The following is a 16,858-nucleotide window of genomic DNA, read 5'->3' as shown; positions in this document are numbered from 1 at the left end:
ACTTCTTTAGACCCCCCTGTACAGAAATCCTAAACCCTGTGTCTCACACTCTAACTAACTTATCCCTTCACCATTCACCCAGTGAAATCCTCCCATCCTCATACAGGTGTCATCTCCCGTGCAGGATCAAAGTCCAGCCACAGACACTTCTGGCAACATTCCAGGACTCCCGAGCCCCCCAAGGGTGGTCTCGGCCACTCTGCACCTCCATCCTGAGGTGCTGAGATCCCACACTCTCCTAAGAATTATATAAATAAATAACACTTAGAACCACTGAATCTGTTTGGAGAAGCCCTCTAAGATCGACTCCAACCATTCCCCCAGCACTGCCAAGGCCACCACTGACCCCTGTCCCCAAGTGCCACATCCACACAGCCTTTAAATCCCTCCAGGATGGGGCTCCCTGGGCAGCTGTGCCAGGCCTGGACCATTCCTTCCAGGAGGAAATTTCCTCTAACATCCAATCTAAAGCTCCCCTGGTGCAGATCAATTCCCTCTCATCCTGTCCCTTGTTCCCTGGGAGCAGAGCCCAGACTGCACTCAGAGCTGTGCAGAGCCCAAGGTCCCCCCTGAGCCTCCTTTTCTCCAGGCTGAGCCCCTGCCCAGCCCCCTCTCACAGCACTTGGTCCCTCAAAAATATTCAGCTGAAGTTTTCTGGGTCTGCAGGGCAGCAATTAACACAAATGGATCTGCATGGCCATGTCCTCACTGGTGCACAGGAGCTGCAGACAGAATTCATTTGGGAAATCCAGAGCAAGGGACAATCCCACAGCTGAACAGTCAGGACAAAGCACTGCCCACACACTGCACTGCTCTATTAACAGATGTCAGGAGTATTTTTGGACCATGGCCTAAAAAGAGTTTTTTGTTTCCATTATTTCCTGCTCACTGCTGCCATTTTTACCTGCCCTGAAGGGTGAAGGTGTGAACCAAGGCAGCAGCACTGGCCAGCTCAGTGTGACTGCTCTGCAAGCCAACACATGGAAATGCAGCCACAAGTGATGCCCAAATTCAGCAGCTCACACTGATGCCAAGCCCTGGAGTTTCTGTTATTCACTTTATCCCATCAAACTCCTGGCAAGTGTGTAAGAACAGGGGATTGGGGGTCACTTACCACATCCACGTGTGTCAGTCTGGCACAGGAATGGTTCAGGGGCAGGGAAAACACACACACACAACTCTTCACAGGTAAAAACCAGTCTCATTCCTCCTCTGGAGCAAGCAAGATCAGATATTTTCTCTCCTAATTACCAAGGAATTTGTGAACAGGCAGTACCTGGGGCTGACATGCTACACCAGAGCCATGGTCCCATCCACATTTAATATCCCTCATGTACAGGCTGCAAATATCACAAAAGGAAGAGGAAAAACACTCACAGAAGTCAAGTAATTCTGATTTTATATTCAGGCTTTGCAAATCAAGGATGTCCTATTTTTACTATTCATTCAAGGCAAAAGTCTACACAGGCATGTCAAAAGCAGGAATTGAAAAACAGTGAACACAACAGTCTTGAAAATACGTTTAATGTCTAATCTTATACAAAAGTGACAGCATTTTCAAAAAAATATCAAATCCTGTATTTATAGCTTCTCACTATCATACAGCAATATTTGTTTCATCTAAAGAAAATACAGCAGCAGGTGATAATCTATACTTTAAAGATGTGATTGCTTATATTTCGTATTGTAAACAAATGCAGTATGTCAACCTCAAAGCACAAGTCAAAACAAACTCCTCAGCAATTGAACTCAAAATGATGCATAGAAATGTACAAATTCCATTGCAAAAGCTTCAGGCCAGAAGTTGCTCACACTTGACATAACATGTGATAAAGTTACTACACGGTATATAGTGACACCTTGAGTTTTTACACAATAGATTAACAGGAATACCCTTTTCACTGCTATGCAAAGAACTCTGCTCACAAAAACAAAGGGGTTATGAAACAGTTTTCATGACCTCAAGAAATACGAATATACATTGAAAAACATCCCATATATATTGAATTTTAGCCTAAATGTTCCAGTAATAAATCCTGCCTATTTCAGGAAGAACCTAGAAGTCTAGTTACTTTTACAAAACCCCTTTTCAAAAATCATTACTTGCTACTTTTGCTTTATCCTTTCCTACCTCTTCCCATTCCCTGCAGAGACATATGGCCAGTGCAATTCCAACTGGAGGGCTGCTACTGCATGATCCATTCATTTGGAATAAATGTTTTTTTCATTACAATGATTTACAGTCTAAGGCTGCAGGTATCAAAAAAGCACTTAAGCAAATGCAGTCAATGTTGCTTATGTTAATTTTTAATTAGTCTTGCCAAGTCTGCTTGGGGGGTAACTGGGGTTTTTTTTAAGGTTAGTGAAGACTTGCACTTTTGGTACTTATTCCAAGGGTTAAGTTGCTGGGGTTTAAGTTGAAGTGTTAAAGAATTTTTGTTCAGCTCCAGTATTGTCTTCCTAAAAGAAAAAATAGACATTCCTTTGCTATCAGCTTTCATGATGTTGGATTAAAGCAGCCACAGCTCAGCTGGCTGCTTTCTCCTGCAAAAATACTGTAGGACTTTGCCATAAAGGCTGCAACTACCAAGGAGCATCACCACCAGGTCACCCCATGTGCTTTTATTTTATTGTGTCCATCGCACGCATGCAGGAAGCCACGAAAGCACTGGAAGAGAATTAACTCGTGTTCACAGTTCCATGATACAAAGACTCCCTAATGAGCTACCATGTGAAGCAAAATCTGTTCCTAATTCTACCCACAGAGGCTAAGTCAGGAGATCCCCAGCTGGGGAGGAAACAGACTGTCCGTGGTCCGAGTGCAGGCCGTGAAGAACCACCAAGAGCCGCGGCCTCGGCAAACCCCGCGGGCGCGCTTGGCACAGATATGGCAAGAACAAGAAAGCTCAGGGCAGTGCCCCTGGGGAGAGGCAGCTGCACAGCAGTGCACAGGCTTCCTGACATTCAATTTCTCCCAAATTCCTCCTACTTTGTGAGGTATGCACACACCCAGCTGGGAACAGGGGCTGCTCCCAGGGACAGCCAACGAGAGCCCCTCGCGCCCAACGGGGATCTCTGCCGTGACACGACTGTGCCAAAAACTGCTGGGAAGGGAATGCTCAGGTTGGGTTTTAAGCTCAAGTTCAGTTTCCAGGGACTCTGAAAAAGTCTGCCAGGTTTACACAACCCAGCAGCCAAGTCAAATTTGAAATGACTAGAACCCAGGTCAGAAATAGGGAAGTACCTACGTGGGGATCAGTTTCTCTTTACACAGACCAAGCCAAACTTCCAACCACCACAGAATGAGAACTGGCAACAGGATGTCCTCATTTGCATGCATAAAACTCACATTTTGCTGATTCAAAGTTAACTGCACATCCAGGTTATTTCACTTGCACAGGAATGCCTGTTTGTGAACCCCAGCAGTGTGCTGACAAGTCACACCAAGGCTTCCAAACGTGGCTCTTCTCCTCCGTAGTCCCAGACCGAGCAATTGGTTTGAGTATGTACAAAATGCTGAGAAAGCCTTCGAGTTCACATGCTCTGTCTTGTTAGTCTGAATTACTGTAGCACGTTCAAAAATTAGGTTTCTTGACTAAAATGTTGAAACACTTTCTCTATTGACTTTTTAGAATAACCTGAAAATAGACAAAATATGACTATCCATCGTTCAATGACCAGCAGGAGTCTGGCAACGAGACTTAAAGCATTAATTTAAGAATTAACTTTTTAAAATTCCATGGGCCTGATTCTTTATAATCCTTACATGGCAACTCCTCTTTTTCCAAGGAATACTTGCCAACATAAGAACCACAGGTGTGTTAGTTGATTTCTTCTCTTTGTATTTCACTTGATTAAACCAAATAATTATGCCAGCATATGAGCAAGGTAAATTGATGTAAACTGCTCCTTCATACCTCAAATGCACATACAAGAGGCAATATTCTTCATAGCCCCATACATTACTGAAACAAAAACTGTAAAAATCTCTGTAAGTAGTGGATGAAGGTGGAAAACTACAGTATTTTGTTGCCCAGGACGTATTCAGCGGTAAGGCTGCAAGAGACAATAAGGCATGGTCAGTACAGGCTTGTCACATGGCAGTTCACTCACAGTTACAAATATTGTTAATTAATCACAAATTCATCCTTATAGTCTGTTATTCCCTCCTTATTGCTGTATCAGTAAGGGGAACAATTATTCTTGATTAAAGGGATGAGAATATTTCCTCTTTCAGAATTATTACAACGCTTTCCCCCTTTTCTTGGCTTTCAGAGTTTTTCCAAGCAGTGGAAGACTACTATAATAATAGAATAATTATTTTTATATATGCATAAAATAATAATATAAATGTATGTAATGTGAGATATAATACAACAATAAAATAATACTATGATATAATATAATATGGCATAATATAATATGGCATAATATTATACCACATTATATTATATTATATTATATTATATTATATTATATTATATTATATTATATTATATTATATTATATTATATTATATTATATTATATTATATTATATTATATTATATTATATTATATTATATTATATTATATTATATTATATTATATTATATTATATTATATTACATTATATTACATTATATTACATTATATTACATTATATTACATTATATTACATTACATTAATTATATACTATGATATACTACAAATATAATATACTATACATATACTATAATATACTATAATATAATACTATACATATAACATAACATAATAGTGACATAATTTAATAAATATAAATTAACATAATTTAGCCATCCTGGTATATTTAATATTTAAATTGCTGTTATCTCACTGACTTGATGAACAAAACTCGAGGTGTGCTGAAACTCCTTACCTGCACTAACAGGTTTTACACTACTGAATTTCCCCACTTTAAAGTGAAACACTTTAGAGTAACTTGAGACCAAAATGAAATACTCACATGGGGACCACCAGGCATTGATGGAGCACCAGCAGGACCAGATGGCACTTGAAAAGGATTAGGGGGCGTAGGATATAGTCCTGGAGCTGGATATGATCCCGTGGGTGGAGGGAATGGGCCGGGCGGTGTCGGTCCCCACGTCCCGGGCGGCACCGTCCCCCACGGTACCGTCGGCGCAGCCCCTGGAGTCTGGGTGGGAGCAGAATATGGCCCTGGGGGTGGATATGGCATGCTGGGAGCAGGATACTGCCCTCCCATTGTTGGTCCCCATGCCCCAGAGGGCATGGATCCCCACGGCCCAACAGGAGCGGGAGGCGCAGCTGGCTCCGTTGGACCTCCGTAAGGTCGTGGAAGCTCTGGAAAGGGCATATTTGGTGGAGGGTACTGCCCTGGTGGGACAGGACCTGGCACAGTTGGGGGTGGATATGGACCACCAGGAGGAGGGCAGGAGGGTCCGGTAGGAGGAGGAGGAAATGGAGCAGGCGGTCCCGGGGGCATTGAAGGATACATTCCCGTGGGAGGAGGTCCGAAGGGCACGCTGGAAGCCGAGGTGTTGGGCGGCAGTCCCGTTGGAGTCATAGGGGGGGCGCTGGGGTTATTCCAAGGGTTGGAAGCCGGCCAGCCCTGCGGAGGCTGCCCGGGCTGCTGGCCAGGCTTGGTGCTGCTCACTTTGGAGGTTTTAGCAGGCGACTGGTCTGGTAAAGCATCTGCCAACTGAAAGACAAAGGGCGGTGAGGATGGAATGTGCGGGCCGGCATTCCCGGCTGCAGCCACCCCCCCACACAGCCCAGCTGCCGAGGGAGGAGAGGAGCTCTGGCGGCTGCACACACACGATTACGTTCATTTCTGGGCAGCTCCTATCGCTAAGGCAGCAGAGGCGTTCTGACAGGCCACGGTTAAAAACCCAAGAGACAAAAGGCGACCCCAGCACACGGAACAACAGGCAGCTGCAGCACAAACCTGCAAACATTTCCCTAAATTTCCATTGCAGCTATCCTGATGGCATGAAAGCACAGCCCCTTGGTTAATGCCACAGGAGAGAACCCACGAGCAGCTTCTGATGTTTAGTCCAGGGATTGATTGCTACCTCTACCCCAAAGGAAAACACCATTACTGTGACACAGAGGAGATGTCTCAGCTGTCAGCTCCCCTTTTCCTTCAAAAAACGATGCCGGCTTTTAATAATCAACACAACTGGCTGATTGTGGTATTTTCTGAGACCCTCGACAAAGGGAGGAATGATGAACCTGGCTCCATGCTCTTAGAACGCTAATTTATTATTTTATGATCTATATTACATTAAAGAATACTAAACTAAACTGTACTAAAGAATACAGAAAGGATACAGACAGAAAGCTAAAAAGATAATAATAAAAAACTCATGACTCTCTCTTGAGAGTCTGACACAGCTTGGTCATCACTGGCCAATAAGTAAAAACAATTCACATGTTGGATAAACAATTTCCAACCACATTCCAAAGTAGCAAAACACAGGAGAACAAATCAGATAATTATCTTTTTTTTTTTTTTTTTTTTTTTTTTCTCTGAGGCTTCTCAGCTTCCCAGGAGAAAAATCCTGGGTAAAGAGATTTTTCAGAAAATATGATGGTGACAGCTGATCTTCAGGAAAGAAAAACTGTTACTTACCGAAAAATCATCAGTTCCAGACATTGTGCTGAAAAGTAAGGTAAGATAAAGTGAAATTTGTTGAAAATAATAAAGGTATTTTTAAGCAAGACTAACTGAGACATCTACATTTGTCTCATGTGGGGCAGGGATCAGGACACCTGTGCCAGGTGTTGCTTTGGGGATCCCCACTTGGTGAGATAAGGGGAATAAATTTTCTCTCTGTGTTTTAGCCCTGTCCCAGCTGCCTCCCTGTGCTCACAGAGTGACCCAAACACTTTTCTCTGGATAAAGTTCCCATGGAAAGGGAAGGCCTGAGCCTCCACCTGCCTCCTCTCAGACAGGTGTGACACAGGAGGTAAATGGGTCACATTGCAATAGCAAAAAAGATTTTAAGCCTTCATATGGAGCCTGCCCAGACAGGGATGCCTGGGAAGGATTCCAGGTGTTTTCTAAACTGGGATTTGGAAAAGGTAAAGCAGGACTCTTGTGGGTGAAGTCAATACCTCTGAACCAAAACATGATTAAATCAGAGAAGGATGGGATGGTTTGGGTTGGAAGGGACATTAAAGATCACCTGGTTACACCCCCCTGCCATGGCAGGGACACCTGCCACTGTCCCAGGCTGCTCCAAGCCCATCCAGCCTGGCCTTGGACACTGCCAGGGATGCAGGGGCAGCCACAGCTGCTCTGGGCACCCTGTGCCAGGGCCTGCCCACCCTCAAAATTGCTCCCAATCTCCCACCCATCCCTGCCCTCTGGCACTGGGAGCCATTCCCTGGCTCCTGTCCCTCCATCCCTTGTCCCCAGTCCCTCTGCAGCTCTCCTGGAGCCCCTTCAGGCCCTGCCAGGGGCTCTGAGCTCTCCCTGGAGCCTTCTCCTCTCCAGGGGAGCACCCCCAGCTCTCCCAGCAGCTCCATGGCCTCCTCTGGACTTGTCCCAACAGATCCTTCTCATGTTGGGGACCTCAGAGCTGGAATCACACAGATCTCACTGCCCAAAATAAAAGAACTACAGCTTGCTGATGGTTTATCCTCCAGTTATTTCAGAATAAATAATAACACCAAGGGCAGAGGGTGTTTTCATTTACATTCCCCAACTGCAGTAATTGACTGCAGAGGTGTCACTCGTGTGCATCCAACTCCCAACCTCTCCTCACTTCCACATAAACGGGCACCAAAAATTAGGGACAAATGAGACATTAACACATAACCAGAGGTGAGCAAGTGTTTAAAAAGATTACCAAGAGCAGCTAAAAAGCTTGAGGGGAGAGTGTAGGGACATAAGAGCAGGAAAAATGTAAAAGACAAGTGAAAAGTAGAAATACTACTGCAAAGTTGGTCCCCACAAAACACAATCCTTGTATTGCCCTTGCTGATGGTGGAGAACTGACTTCTAAGAGAGAGAATGGTCCCAGGGATGGAGGTTTGTACAGAATGCCCAGACCAAAGAGGTTTTTAAGCTCCCTTAGGTTAATATATATCCACATTACTTACATTTTACTGCCTTAGGTTAATATATATCCACATTATTTACATTATATTATTTGTACAATCTTCTCAGAAACTGTATTTTAAGTTTGTTACTACCTACACAATCTCCTGACCTCAGGACAGCTCTGATCACACAAGGGGCCATTCAGGTCAACATCCCATTTTGTCTTAAAGTAGAGAAGAACAAGAATAGGAATGACTTACATTATATTATTTGTATATATTATATATTTATATTATAAATATAATACTTATATAATACATATAATCTAAATTATATATTTATATTATATTATTTATATATTATTTTTATATTTATATATTGTATTATATATTTATATTGTATTATTTTATTATATATTTATATTATATTATTTACTTACGTTATATTATTTGTACAATCTTCTCTGAAACTGTATTTTAAGTTTGTTACTACCTACACAATCTCCTGACCTCAGCACAGCTCTGATCACACAAGGGGCCATTCAGCTCAGCATCCCATTTTATCTTAAAGTAAAGAAGAAAAAGAATAGGAATGACTTACATTATATTATTTGTATATATTATATACTTATATTATATATATTATATTTATATAACACATATAATATAAATTATATATTTATATTATTTTATATATTTATATATTGTATCATATATTTATAATTTATTATTTTATTATATATTTATATTATATTATTTGTACAATCTTCTCTGAAACTGTATTTTAAGTTTGTTACTATCTACACAATCTCCTGACCTCAGGACAGCTCTGATCACACAAGGGCCATTTAACTCAGCATCCCATTTTGTCTTAAAGTAGAGAAGAACAAGAATAGGAATGACTTACATTATATTATTTGTATATATTATATATTTATATTACATATATTATATTTATATAATACACATAATCTAAATTATATATTTATATTATATTATTTCTATATTATTTTTATATTTATATATTGTATTATTTTTTGATATTATTTTATTATATATTTATATTGTATTATTTTATTACATATTTATATTGTATTATTTTATTATATATTTTTATTATATTATTTTTATACATTATACATTTATATATTATATTATATATTTAGCTCTGATCAGACAAGGGCCATTTAGCTCAGCATCCCATTTTATCTGTGACCAGTAGAGAAGAACAAGAACACCAATGACTCTCACCCCAACACTTCAATGATTCAAATCTGTATTTGAATCAGCTGTAGACAATTTCCATGGAGCAATAACCCTCCAATAATTCCTTTTCCACAAACACAAATCCAGTTTCCTCACTTAGACGAGGGGATGTCTCATTTGCCCACTTGAGAGCTGTTCCTACAACACCCACTGGCAAGGCACTCCACAGGCTGCTATTTGTTGCACAAAAGCCACCTCCTTTTTTTTGTTCTAAACCCGGATTTTACTACTTTCACTTGCAGCTGAGGAAATCAGCAAGTCTCTTCTCACCCAGCCTGCCCATGCTGATCATTATCCTACAGATTTTTACCATTTTCTTTCATCTCTGCCTTCTCCAGGCTGAGTTCCAGCTTATTCCCCTGACCCTGGTGCAGCAGCTCTTCCCTACCTTTGATTATTCCCTACCTCTGATTATTCTCCCTGCCTCAATCTGAGGCTTTTCCAAGCCTTTTGTATCTTTTGGGATGAATGACAAGAAAGAACCACAGAGAATTGAAGATGTGGGATAACCATTGATTTATACAGTATCATAATTATGCTCTGGTTTGTCTTCTATTTCCTTCCTAACATTTCTTCATTTTTCAGCTGCTTTTAGATCCCTATGGAACTGACACTTCTGGGGCAATATTTCACTCCTCAGTGTCAAGGGTCAGCTCAACATTTTATATGTGAAATTATATGCACCACTCTACATTTATCTACTCTGAATCACAGCAGATTTATTGCCATTGAATTATTTTTGCTCATTTATTACCCAATCCTTCCTTACTTTCCTGAATGGCTTTGTATCAACAGGACACTGCTCATCTCATTTCCCAAGTTATTTATGACCACATGGAACAACCCAGACCTCTGTGGAAACACAGTGAACTTTTCAAGTTCCTCCTAATAATTTAAATAACCCTTTCAAGAAATACCTTGTAATTTAAATAAACCTTTCAAGAAATACCTTGTAATTTAAATAAACCTGTCAGGAAACACCTAATAATTTAAATAAATCTTTTAAGAAATATGTATCTGCAAAGTTGATGGAATTCAGTGCCTAACTGCATGAATACAAAGGTTTGTTATAACTTATAATATATAAGTATTAATTTATAACAGCAGTTGTTCTTTCAAGTAAGAACTCTCTGTCTCAGATGAGGAACATTTCAGATCAAGGATTATTTGTTTAAAATTGAGAAACCAACTGAACTACATCAGGGAAGTGGTTTCTGCTCCTGCTATTACAGCTCAGCAGTCTGAGACATCTATTACAAACTCAATTTCTCTTCAAGAAATACCTCTTCTGCTAAGAATTCATTAATTTTTGCAATCAGCCACACTCAATAATAATAAGTTGGCAGGGGATTTTTGGTGGTGCTGTAGTTCAATTTACCTCTATGGACAGAGAAGCTATTTATCATAATCCCCAAAATAAAGGAAAACAATTAATATACACACAAGTACAAAAAAAACCTTTTACACAAGTGCACAGATAATAATCATCATCATCATCAGGTTATTTAAAACCACCAAAACAGGTCAAGAGAATCTTCATTTCTTTGGGCAGATGGAGAGATGGGATAAGACCAACTGAAAACCAGATCTACACCAGACTGAAAATAGTCCCCACAAGAAGTTGGAACATTTGCTGCGAGGGAGAGAAGGAAGAGAAGAAAGGAAAGTAAAGGAGAACTCAGAAGAAAATCCTGTGATCTGTCACAAAAGTGTCACAGAGGAGTAAATTCAAGTCAAGCAGTGGGTGAACACAGCTGAAACAGGCCTGCTTCCCAAATATCAGCTGATATCCCCAATATTTGTTAGCAGATCATTTCCAAATATTTCTGTGCCATGAAAATGAAGAGAACAATTCTGCTGCACGATTTATGAAAAAAAAAAAGAAGAAAAAAAAGTAGTTAAGCATAGCTTATAATGAGATTTAGTTGCTATTTTACTTTGGCAAGCAGACAAGAGCAACATTTGTTGGCAACATTTGGGATAACTGAGCCCATGCCAAGCATGTCAAGGATCCTCTTGCAGAAAGGATGCCCTATTTCAGGGATGTTTTTTAAACAGACGTTGAATCTGGGTACTGCCACCTTCATTTCATCAAAAAGAAACTGAAATTACCCTTCACTTTCAGACAACAGATGAACTCATCTGTACTTAAATCTGGAACCTATGTTCCATTCAGCTTGTTCAACACTAGTTAAAGAATTCCAGCCAAAACCTTACAGGAATATTAATTATATTGTTACAATTATTGCCCAAGGCATTCACATGCTCACCAATCAGACTCAGAGACAGTGACAGACAGAAGAACCCCAAGTAACTAAATTTTAAATTTTAAAGTTCCTTCCAGGTCACACATGGGCTCAAGATTTTAGAAAAAAAAATCCACACAATATGGTGGCTTGATGGGATTTTTAGAGTCAAGATTTTAGGAAAAAACTCTCCACACTGATTGGTGGCTTGATGGGATTTTTAGAGTCAAGATTTTAGGAAAAAACTCCCCACACTGATTGGTGGCTTGGTGGGATTTTTAGAGCCATTAGAATTACCAATTATCTCTTGAAGCTTTCCTGGAGCACAAGCACTGATAGCAGCAGAGAATCCCATTCATGCAGCAGACATTCCTTCTGCCACATTCCAACTCTACTCCAAATCATCCTCCCTGCAGCTGGGATGAAGAAAGAACAAATGAAAGAACAAATGGAAGGAGGGTTCAGGAGCTGAAGTCACTTGGCAGGGAGCAGAAAGGCAACAGAGCTGGCAGCATTCAGAGTGAAGTCCTGCTTGCATCCACTGTGAGATAAAATTCCCTTTGTTTTCTGAAGGCCAACGCTCCTGGAAACATCTCTGCCTTCCCAGGAGCCCAGAGCCAGCTCTGCTGCTCAGGGCAGCACCCCTGAGCCCCTCAGAGCTGGATGGACAGAGATGCTCAATGCCTGCACAAACACAGCTGCCAGGAGCTCAGGCCCTCCCACCCTTTATCCTGAGAGCCAGGAGAGGCAGGAAGGATTTCCCTGAACCTGCCTGGAAATTACACCCATGGATATCCATCCTCTCCATGAGCTGCTCCCAGAAATCACCAGCAGGGAGGTGGGATCAGAGAGGCTGAACTGGGAAAAAAGAAAGGTTGGGAAGCTCAATTCCAACCCAGCTCTGGCAGGAGAGCTCCTCCAAGAGCCTTCACAAGCAGGGGTGACTCAGGGAGGTCTGTGCCTGGTTCTGGTGCTACGTGTGCTGTGCTAAATCCATCCTACTGCACAGCTTCCACAACAAAGCAGCTCCACGATGGTTTCTGCAGCTCCAAACCCTCTTGGATTGCATCCATCTCACCGAAACTATGGTGTAGTAGCAATTTTTCTCATGTTTTTGCCTTTCCTGGCTTTTATCCACCACCAGTTCCTTACAGACCCTCATTAGGAAGAGCCATCCAAAGCACTTTTTCTAACCCAAAACTAAGCATCAACTGCTTCCCTATTTTATTTTTTTTTTGAGTTGTATGACATTAATCCAACACTTGATGTGCCAGATTTAGTTCCTGTCTCCAAGATCATCTTTCAAACACAGAAAAAAAAAGGTTTTCTGGAGATGCAACAGGCAGTGCTGCATTTCCACTGGGTGGCACGGCAGCCTCGGCAGAGAGGTTCCTTTGTCACTCCACCATGACTAATTCCTGCCAGCACCACCTCATCCACAACAGCATCTCTGCCCACATAAGTGGAACTACCCAACATAGCACCCGGAGAAAATGGAAGAGACACCAAGTCTTTGACGGCTTCTAAATGTTTTCTAAAATATGCAAATTTCTGCAGCTTCAGGCGTTAACTATCAACACTTCAGAGGCGGCCTTTAGACAATCCCAGAATGGTTTGGGCTGGGAGGGACCTTAAAGATCATCCAGCTCCACCCCTGCCATGGCAGGGACTCCTTCCCAAGGCCCATCCACTGCCAGGGATCCAGGGCCTCCCCACCCTCATTATAAAGAATTCCCAGTTCCCAATCTCCCATCCATCCCTGCCCTCTGGCACTGGGAGCCATTCCCTGTGTCCTGTCCCTCCATCCCCTGTCCCCAGTCCCTCTGCAGCTCTCCTGGAGCCCCTTCAGGCCCTGCCAGGGGCTCTGAGCTCTCCCTGGAGCCTTCTCCTCTCCAGGGCAGCACCCCCAGCTCTCCCAGCCTGCCTCCAGCCCTGGAGCAGCTCCATCATTTCCTCTGCACTTGCTCCAGCAGCTCCACCTCCTGGTTTTGGGGTCCCAGAGATGCACACAGCACTGCAGTGGGGTCTCAGGAAACTGGAGCAGAGGGGCAGTTCCCTGCTGCTCTTCCCCCTCTTTTCCCTGCTGCTCACTCCCAGGGATCCAGGGCCTGCCCACCCCCACAGGGAACAACTCCTGCCCAAAATCCCAGCCAGCCCTGCCCTCTGGCACTGGGAAGCCATTCCCTGTGTCCTGTCACTTCAACCAGCCCCTCTCCATCTTTCTTGCAGACTCTTCAGGTACTCAAGGCCACAACTGGATCACCCCAAAGCCTTCTCCAGGATGAGCCTTCCCAACCCTCCCAGCCTTTCCTCACTGCAGCCCTCTGATCATCTCCTCTGGCCCCTTCCCATCCCTAAAGCCTCCTCAGTGCTCACACCATAAAATAATCTGGTGTACCCTGGGTATTTACCCATTGGGAAAATAAAGTTTATTGACAAACTAACCCAACAGGTAATTCATCAGGATCTACGAGAGGTCTGGGGATATTTCTGCCCCTTTCCCTGTCTATTATAAATGAAAAAATGACAAAAATAACACTTCAGATTTTCAGGACAGATGTCATGGTGGCATTTGCTACAAACTGTCCGCTACCAAAAAGAAAACAATTCCTCAAAGCAGAGGAGGAGCTGGCAGTGCCCAAGAGCTGCAGAACACGAAGCCACAAGGATCTGTGATCTGTGCCAGCTCCTCACCCTCACCAGGCCCTCCAGCCCAGCAGAGGGGAGCACAGAGCACAGGGAGGTGCCCTGGTTGTGCCAGCTGTGCCACAGAGCCAGGGCACAACACAGATCCCCCGCCCAGAGCACCTGGAACAGACCTGGGACTGCAGCAGCTTGCAATGATTCCAGCTCTAAATCACCCTGAGGGCCACAGAGCCTCCCAACAGAGAATCCCACGGGGGTTTGGGGTGGAGGGGACACAAAGCTCATCCCGTGCCAGCCCTGCCATGCGGGGACACCTCCCAGCAGCCCAGGCTGCCCCGAGCCTGTCCAGGAGCACTCCCAGGGACCCAGGGCAGCCCCAGCGCTCCTGTGCTCTCCTCTCGAGCATTATCAGTTAATCATTATCATTATTATCATAATTGAACACTCTGACTCTGAGCAACAACCATCAAACAGGGTTTTGGTGTGCCACCACCTAAAAACCACCAAACCCACGTGTCCCAGTGCACCCCCAGCTCTGATCCACACACCCCCAGACACATTTCTGCTGCAGAAAAATCACTTTTCAGCTCTTACACTGGAACCTTCCTTCAACTGGCACTGTTAACATGCACACGAATGAACTCAAGCTTCAAGAATACCCAAAACGCTTCCCAGGGCTGGCCTGACATTCAAGATATTCACCATGGATTTTTCCTTCAGCCCCTAGGAAGGGCACTCTCAGGGTGTGTCATTTTGCTTTCAAAATCACAAAGCAGCGACTTTTGTCCTGGCAATGAGGAGCCCCACCGCCAAGGCTGAGGAGCACCAGATCAGCCCCGTTCTCCAGGGAATTCTCCTGGAAACAAGTTTTTCATCAGAAATCAAACCTGATACCGCGCAGTGCTGGCCATGCCCTGTGCATCAGCTGCATTAAACACGTTAAAATCTAATAAACCAACTTCTCACCAACTCCGCCACGCCGCCTTTCCCGAGCCCTTCTGTAGACAGGAAGCTTGAACTTAAACTCACTTAAATGCAACGCACGCTCATTGATTTGCTCATTAATAAACCACGGCCGCAAAATACGAAAATAATTAAAATAAATTAAAAAGCCGAGCAAATATTGAACCCAGCCACGCCAGCGCCGCCGCAGAGCCAGCAGGCCCCGCCACGAGCGACCCCCGGTGCTCGGCAGGGAGCAGCACCGCCCGCCCCCCGCAGGCGGGGCGGCACCTCCGGGATGGCCGAGGCGCGGCCCGGCGGCCCCGCGGCCGCAGCCCCCCCGCCCTCCCGCGCTCCCCTGCCGGCGGCGGGGCCGGTGCCGGTACCTGAGCGGGGGGAGCCGGTGCAGGCCCGGAGCGACGCGGCGGCCGCAGCTCCACCGCCACCGCGACGGGCACCGGAACCGGAACTGCGTCACGGCGGCCACGCCCACCCCCCGCCACACCGGAGGGGCGCGCGCTCGGCCACGCCCCTCTACGGCCGCTGCGTCACCGGCACCGCCCGGCCCCGGTAAGGCCACGCCCCTTTCCCGCCGGCAGCGCGCGTCATAGGCCACACCCACCCTATGGCCACGCCCACGTCATATGCGGTACAGTCCACGCCCATCAATCATGAGGCCACGCCCCTCTCCGCCCACAAACGTCTCACGGGCTGGGTGGGGGCACGTGACACCTCCCCTGAGGGGCGGGCGCGGCCCCTGAGGGGACCCGGCCTGCCGGCCCCGAGAGCTGCTCTTAAACAGCGTTTCGCCACCGTTTCACCGCCATTTTCACCGCTTTCATTTAAAAAAAACTTTAAATTGTATCTTGATTTGTCGCCTCCTCTCGTCCGTGAATCAGAATCTGCGCCGTGCAGTTTAAGACCTGCAGCAGAAACCGACTAAGCAAAGCGCTTACTTTCCCCTTCAACGGGGAAAAAAATAGAAATATGCTTAGTGTAAAAAAAAAATATCAATTTAACTACTAAGAAATTAAAATGTTATTTCTGTGTGCAAGGTAAATTGCAATTGATGGTTTCAGTAAAAGCTCCAAGAAACCAACAAAGAAAAGCTGTTACTTTCTGTCCCTTCAACGGGAAAAAAAAAGTCGAAATATTCTTAGATTTAAAAAAATATCAGTTTAACTACTAAGAAATTAAAATGTTATTTCTGTGTCCAAGGTAAATTACCATTGATGGTTCCAGTAAAAGTTCCAAGAGCATTGATTTGTTTAGACGTACAGCTGCCAGTGCCAACACTTCAGCAGAAGCTGCACAACTCCTGCCATGTTTAACAGTGTAATTAACAATCGTATAAACTGTGTAATTAATAATCATACAAACAGCCGTTTCTAATGGATTTATATGACTGCTGAAAATCCAAATCTGATTTTCTTCTTGCCGAGTAGGAACGACTAAAGGCAATCCCAACAGCCCCAACAATTCCACCACACTCCTGAGAGCTCTGTCAGCCTTGTACTCATGACCACTGGCCGGGATTTCCCCTCACCTTGCACAAAATACCACCACATTTTCACTTTAAGTTATCCCAAATCATGTCTTTTCACTTTTCAAACCTAAAGCTGCACCTGAAATCTGCATTTTTCCCTTTCCCCTCTCCCTGTGTGTCTCTGTGTCCACAGCCCCTGTGACAGGGCCCAAACACACGGTGTGGTTCCCTGCTGTGAAAAATG

At 44.1% G+C, this 16,858-nt stretch overlaps 1 protein-coding gene across 4 annotated transcripts; it reads right to left on the bottom strand.

Annotated features, from left to right (window-relative positions):
* Positions 1-1,382: 1,382 nt before the first annotated feature.
* Positions 1,383-15,596, bottom strand: MAPK1IP1L (mitogen-activated protein kinase 1 interacting protein 1 like). Of its 4 annotated transcripts, XM_063159664.1 has the most exons (5): positions 15,515-15,565; positions 8,469-8,592; positions 6,614-6,641; positions 4,967-5,680; positions 1,383-4,056 (listed from the first exon to the last, which is right to left on the bottom strand). In XM_063159664.1, the coding sequence occupies exons 3-5, from the start codon at positions 6,635-6,637 to the stop codon at positions 4,045-4,047; spliced, it is 750 nt and encodes a 249-aa protein (XP_063015734.1). In that variant the 5' UTR covers positions 6,638-6,641; positions 8,469-8,592; positions 15,515-15,565; the 3' UTR covers positions 1,383-4,044. The 4 variants fall into 4 exon arrangements, with proteins under 4 accessions (XP_063015734.1, XP_063015731.1, XP_063015732.1 ...); XM_063159661.1 differs by lacking the exon at positions 8,469-8,592 and having other exon boundaries at positions 15,515-15,596; XM_063159662.1 differs by lacking the exons at positions 8,469-8,592; positions 15,515-15,565 and adding an exon at positions 8,776-8,867.
* Between the last annotated feature and the right edge of the window lie 1,262 nt (positions 15,597-16,858).

The sequence above is a fragment of the Melospiza melodia genome, chromosome 6 (genome assembly GCF_035770615.1).
Source record: "Melospiza melodia melodia isolate bMelMel2 chromosome 6, bMelMel2.pri, whole genome shotgun sequence".
NCBI lineage: Eukaryota > Metazoa > Chordata > Aves > Passeriformes > Passerellidae > Melospiza > Melospiza melodia.
This window is presented reverse-complemented; position numbering and strand designations above follow the sequence as displayed.

Bases quoted from the DNA above. Each gene is read 5' to 3' on its own strand.
- MAPK1IP1L (XM_063159661.1), bottom strand. From the start codon at position 6,637: ATGTCTGGAACTGATGATTTTTCG. The intron at 5,681-6,613 runs GTAAGTAACAGT...TTTGTCTTTCAG, and splicing joins CTGGAACTGATGATTTTTCG to TTGGCAGATGCTTTACCAGA.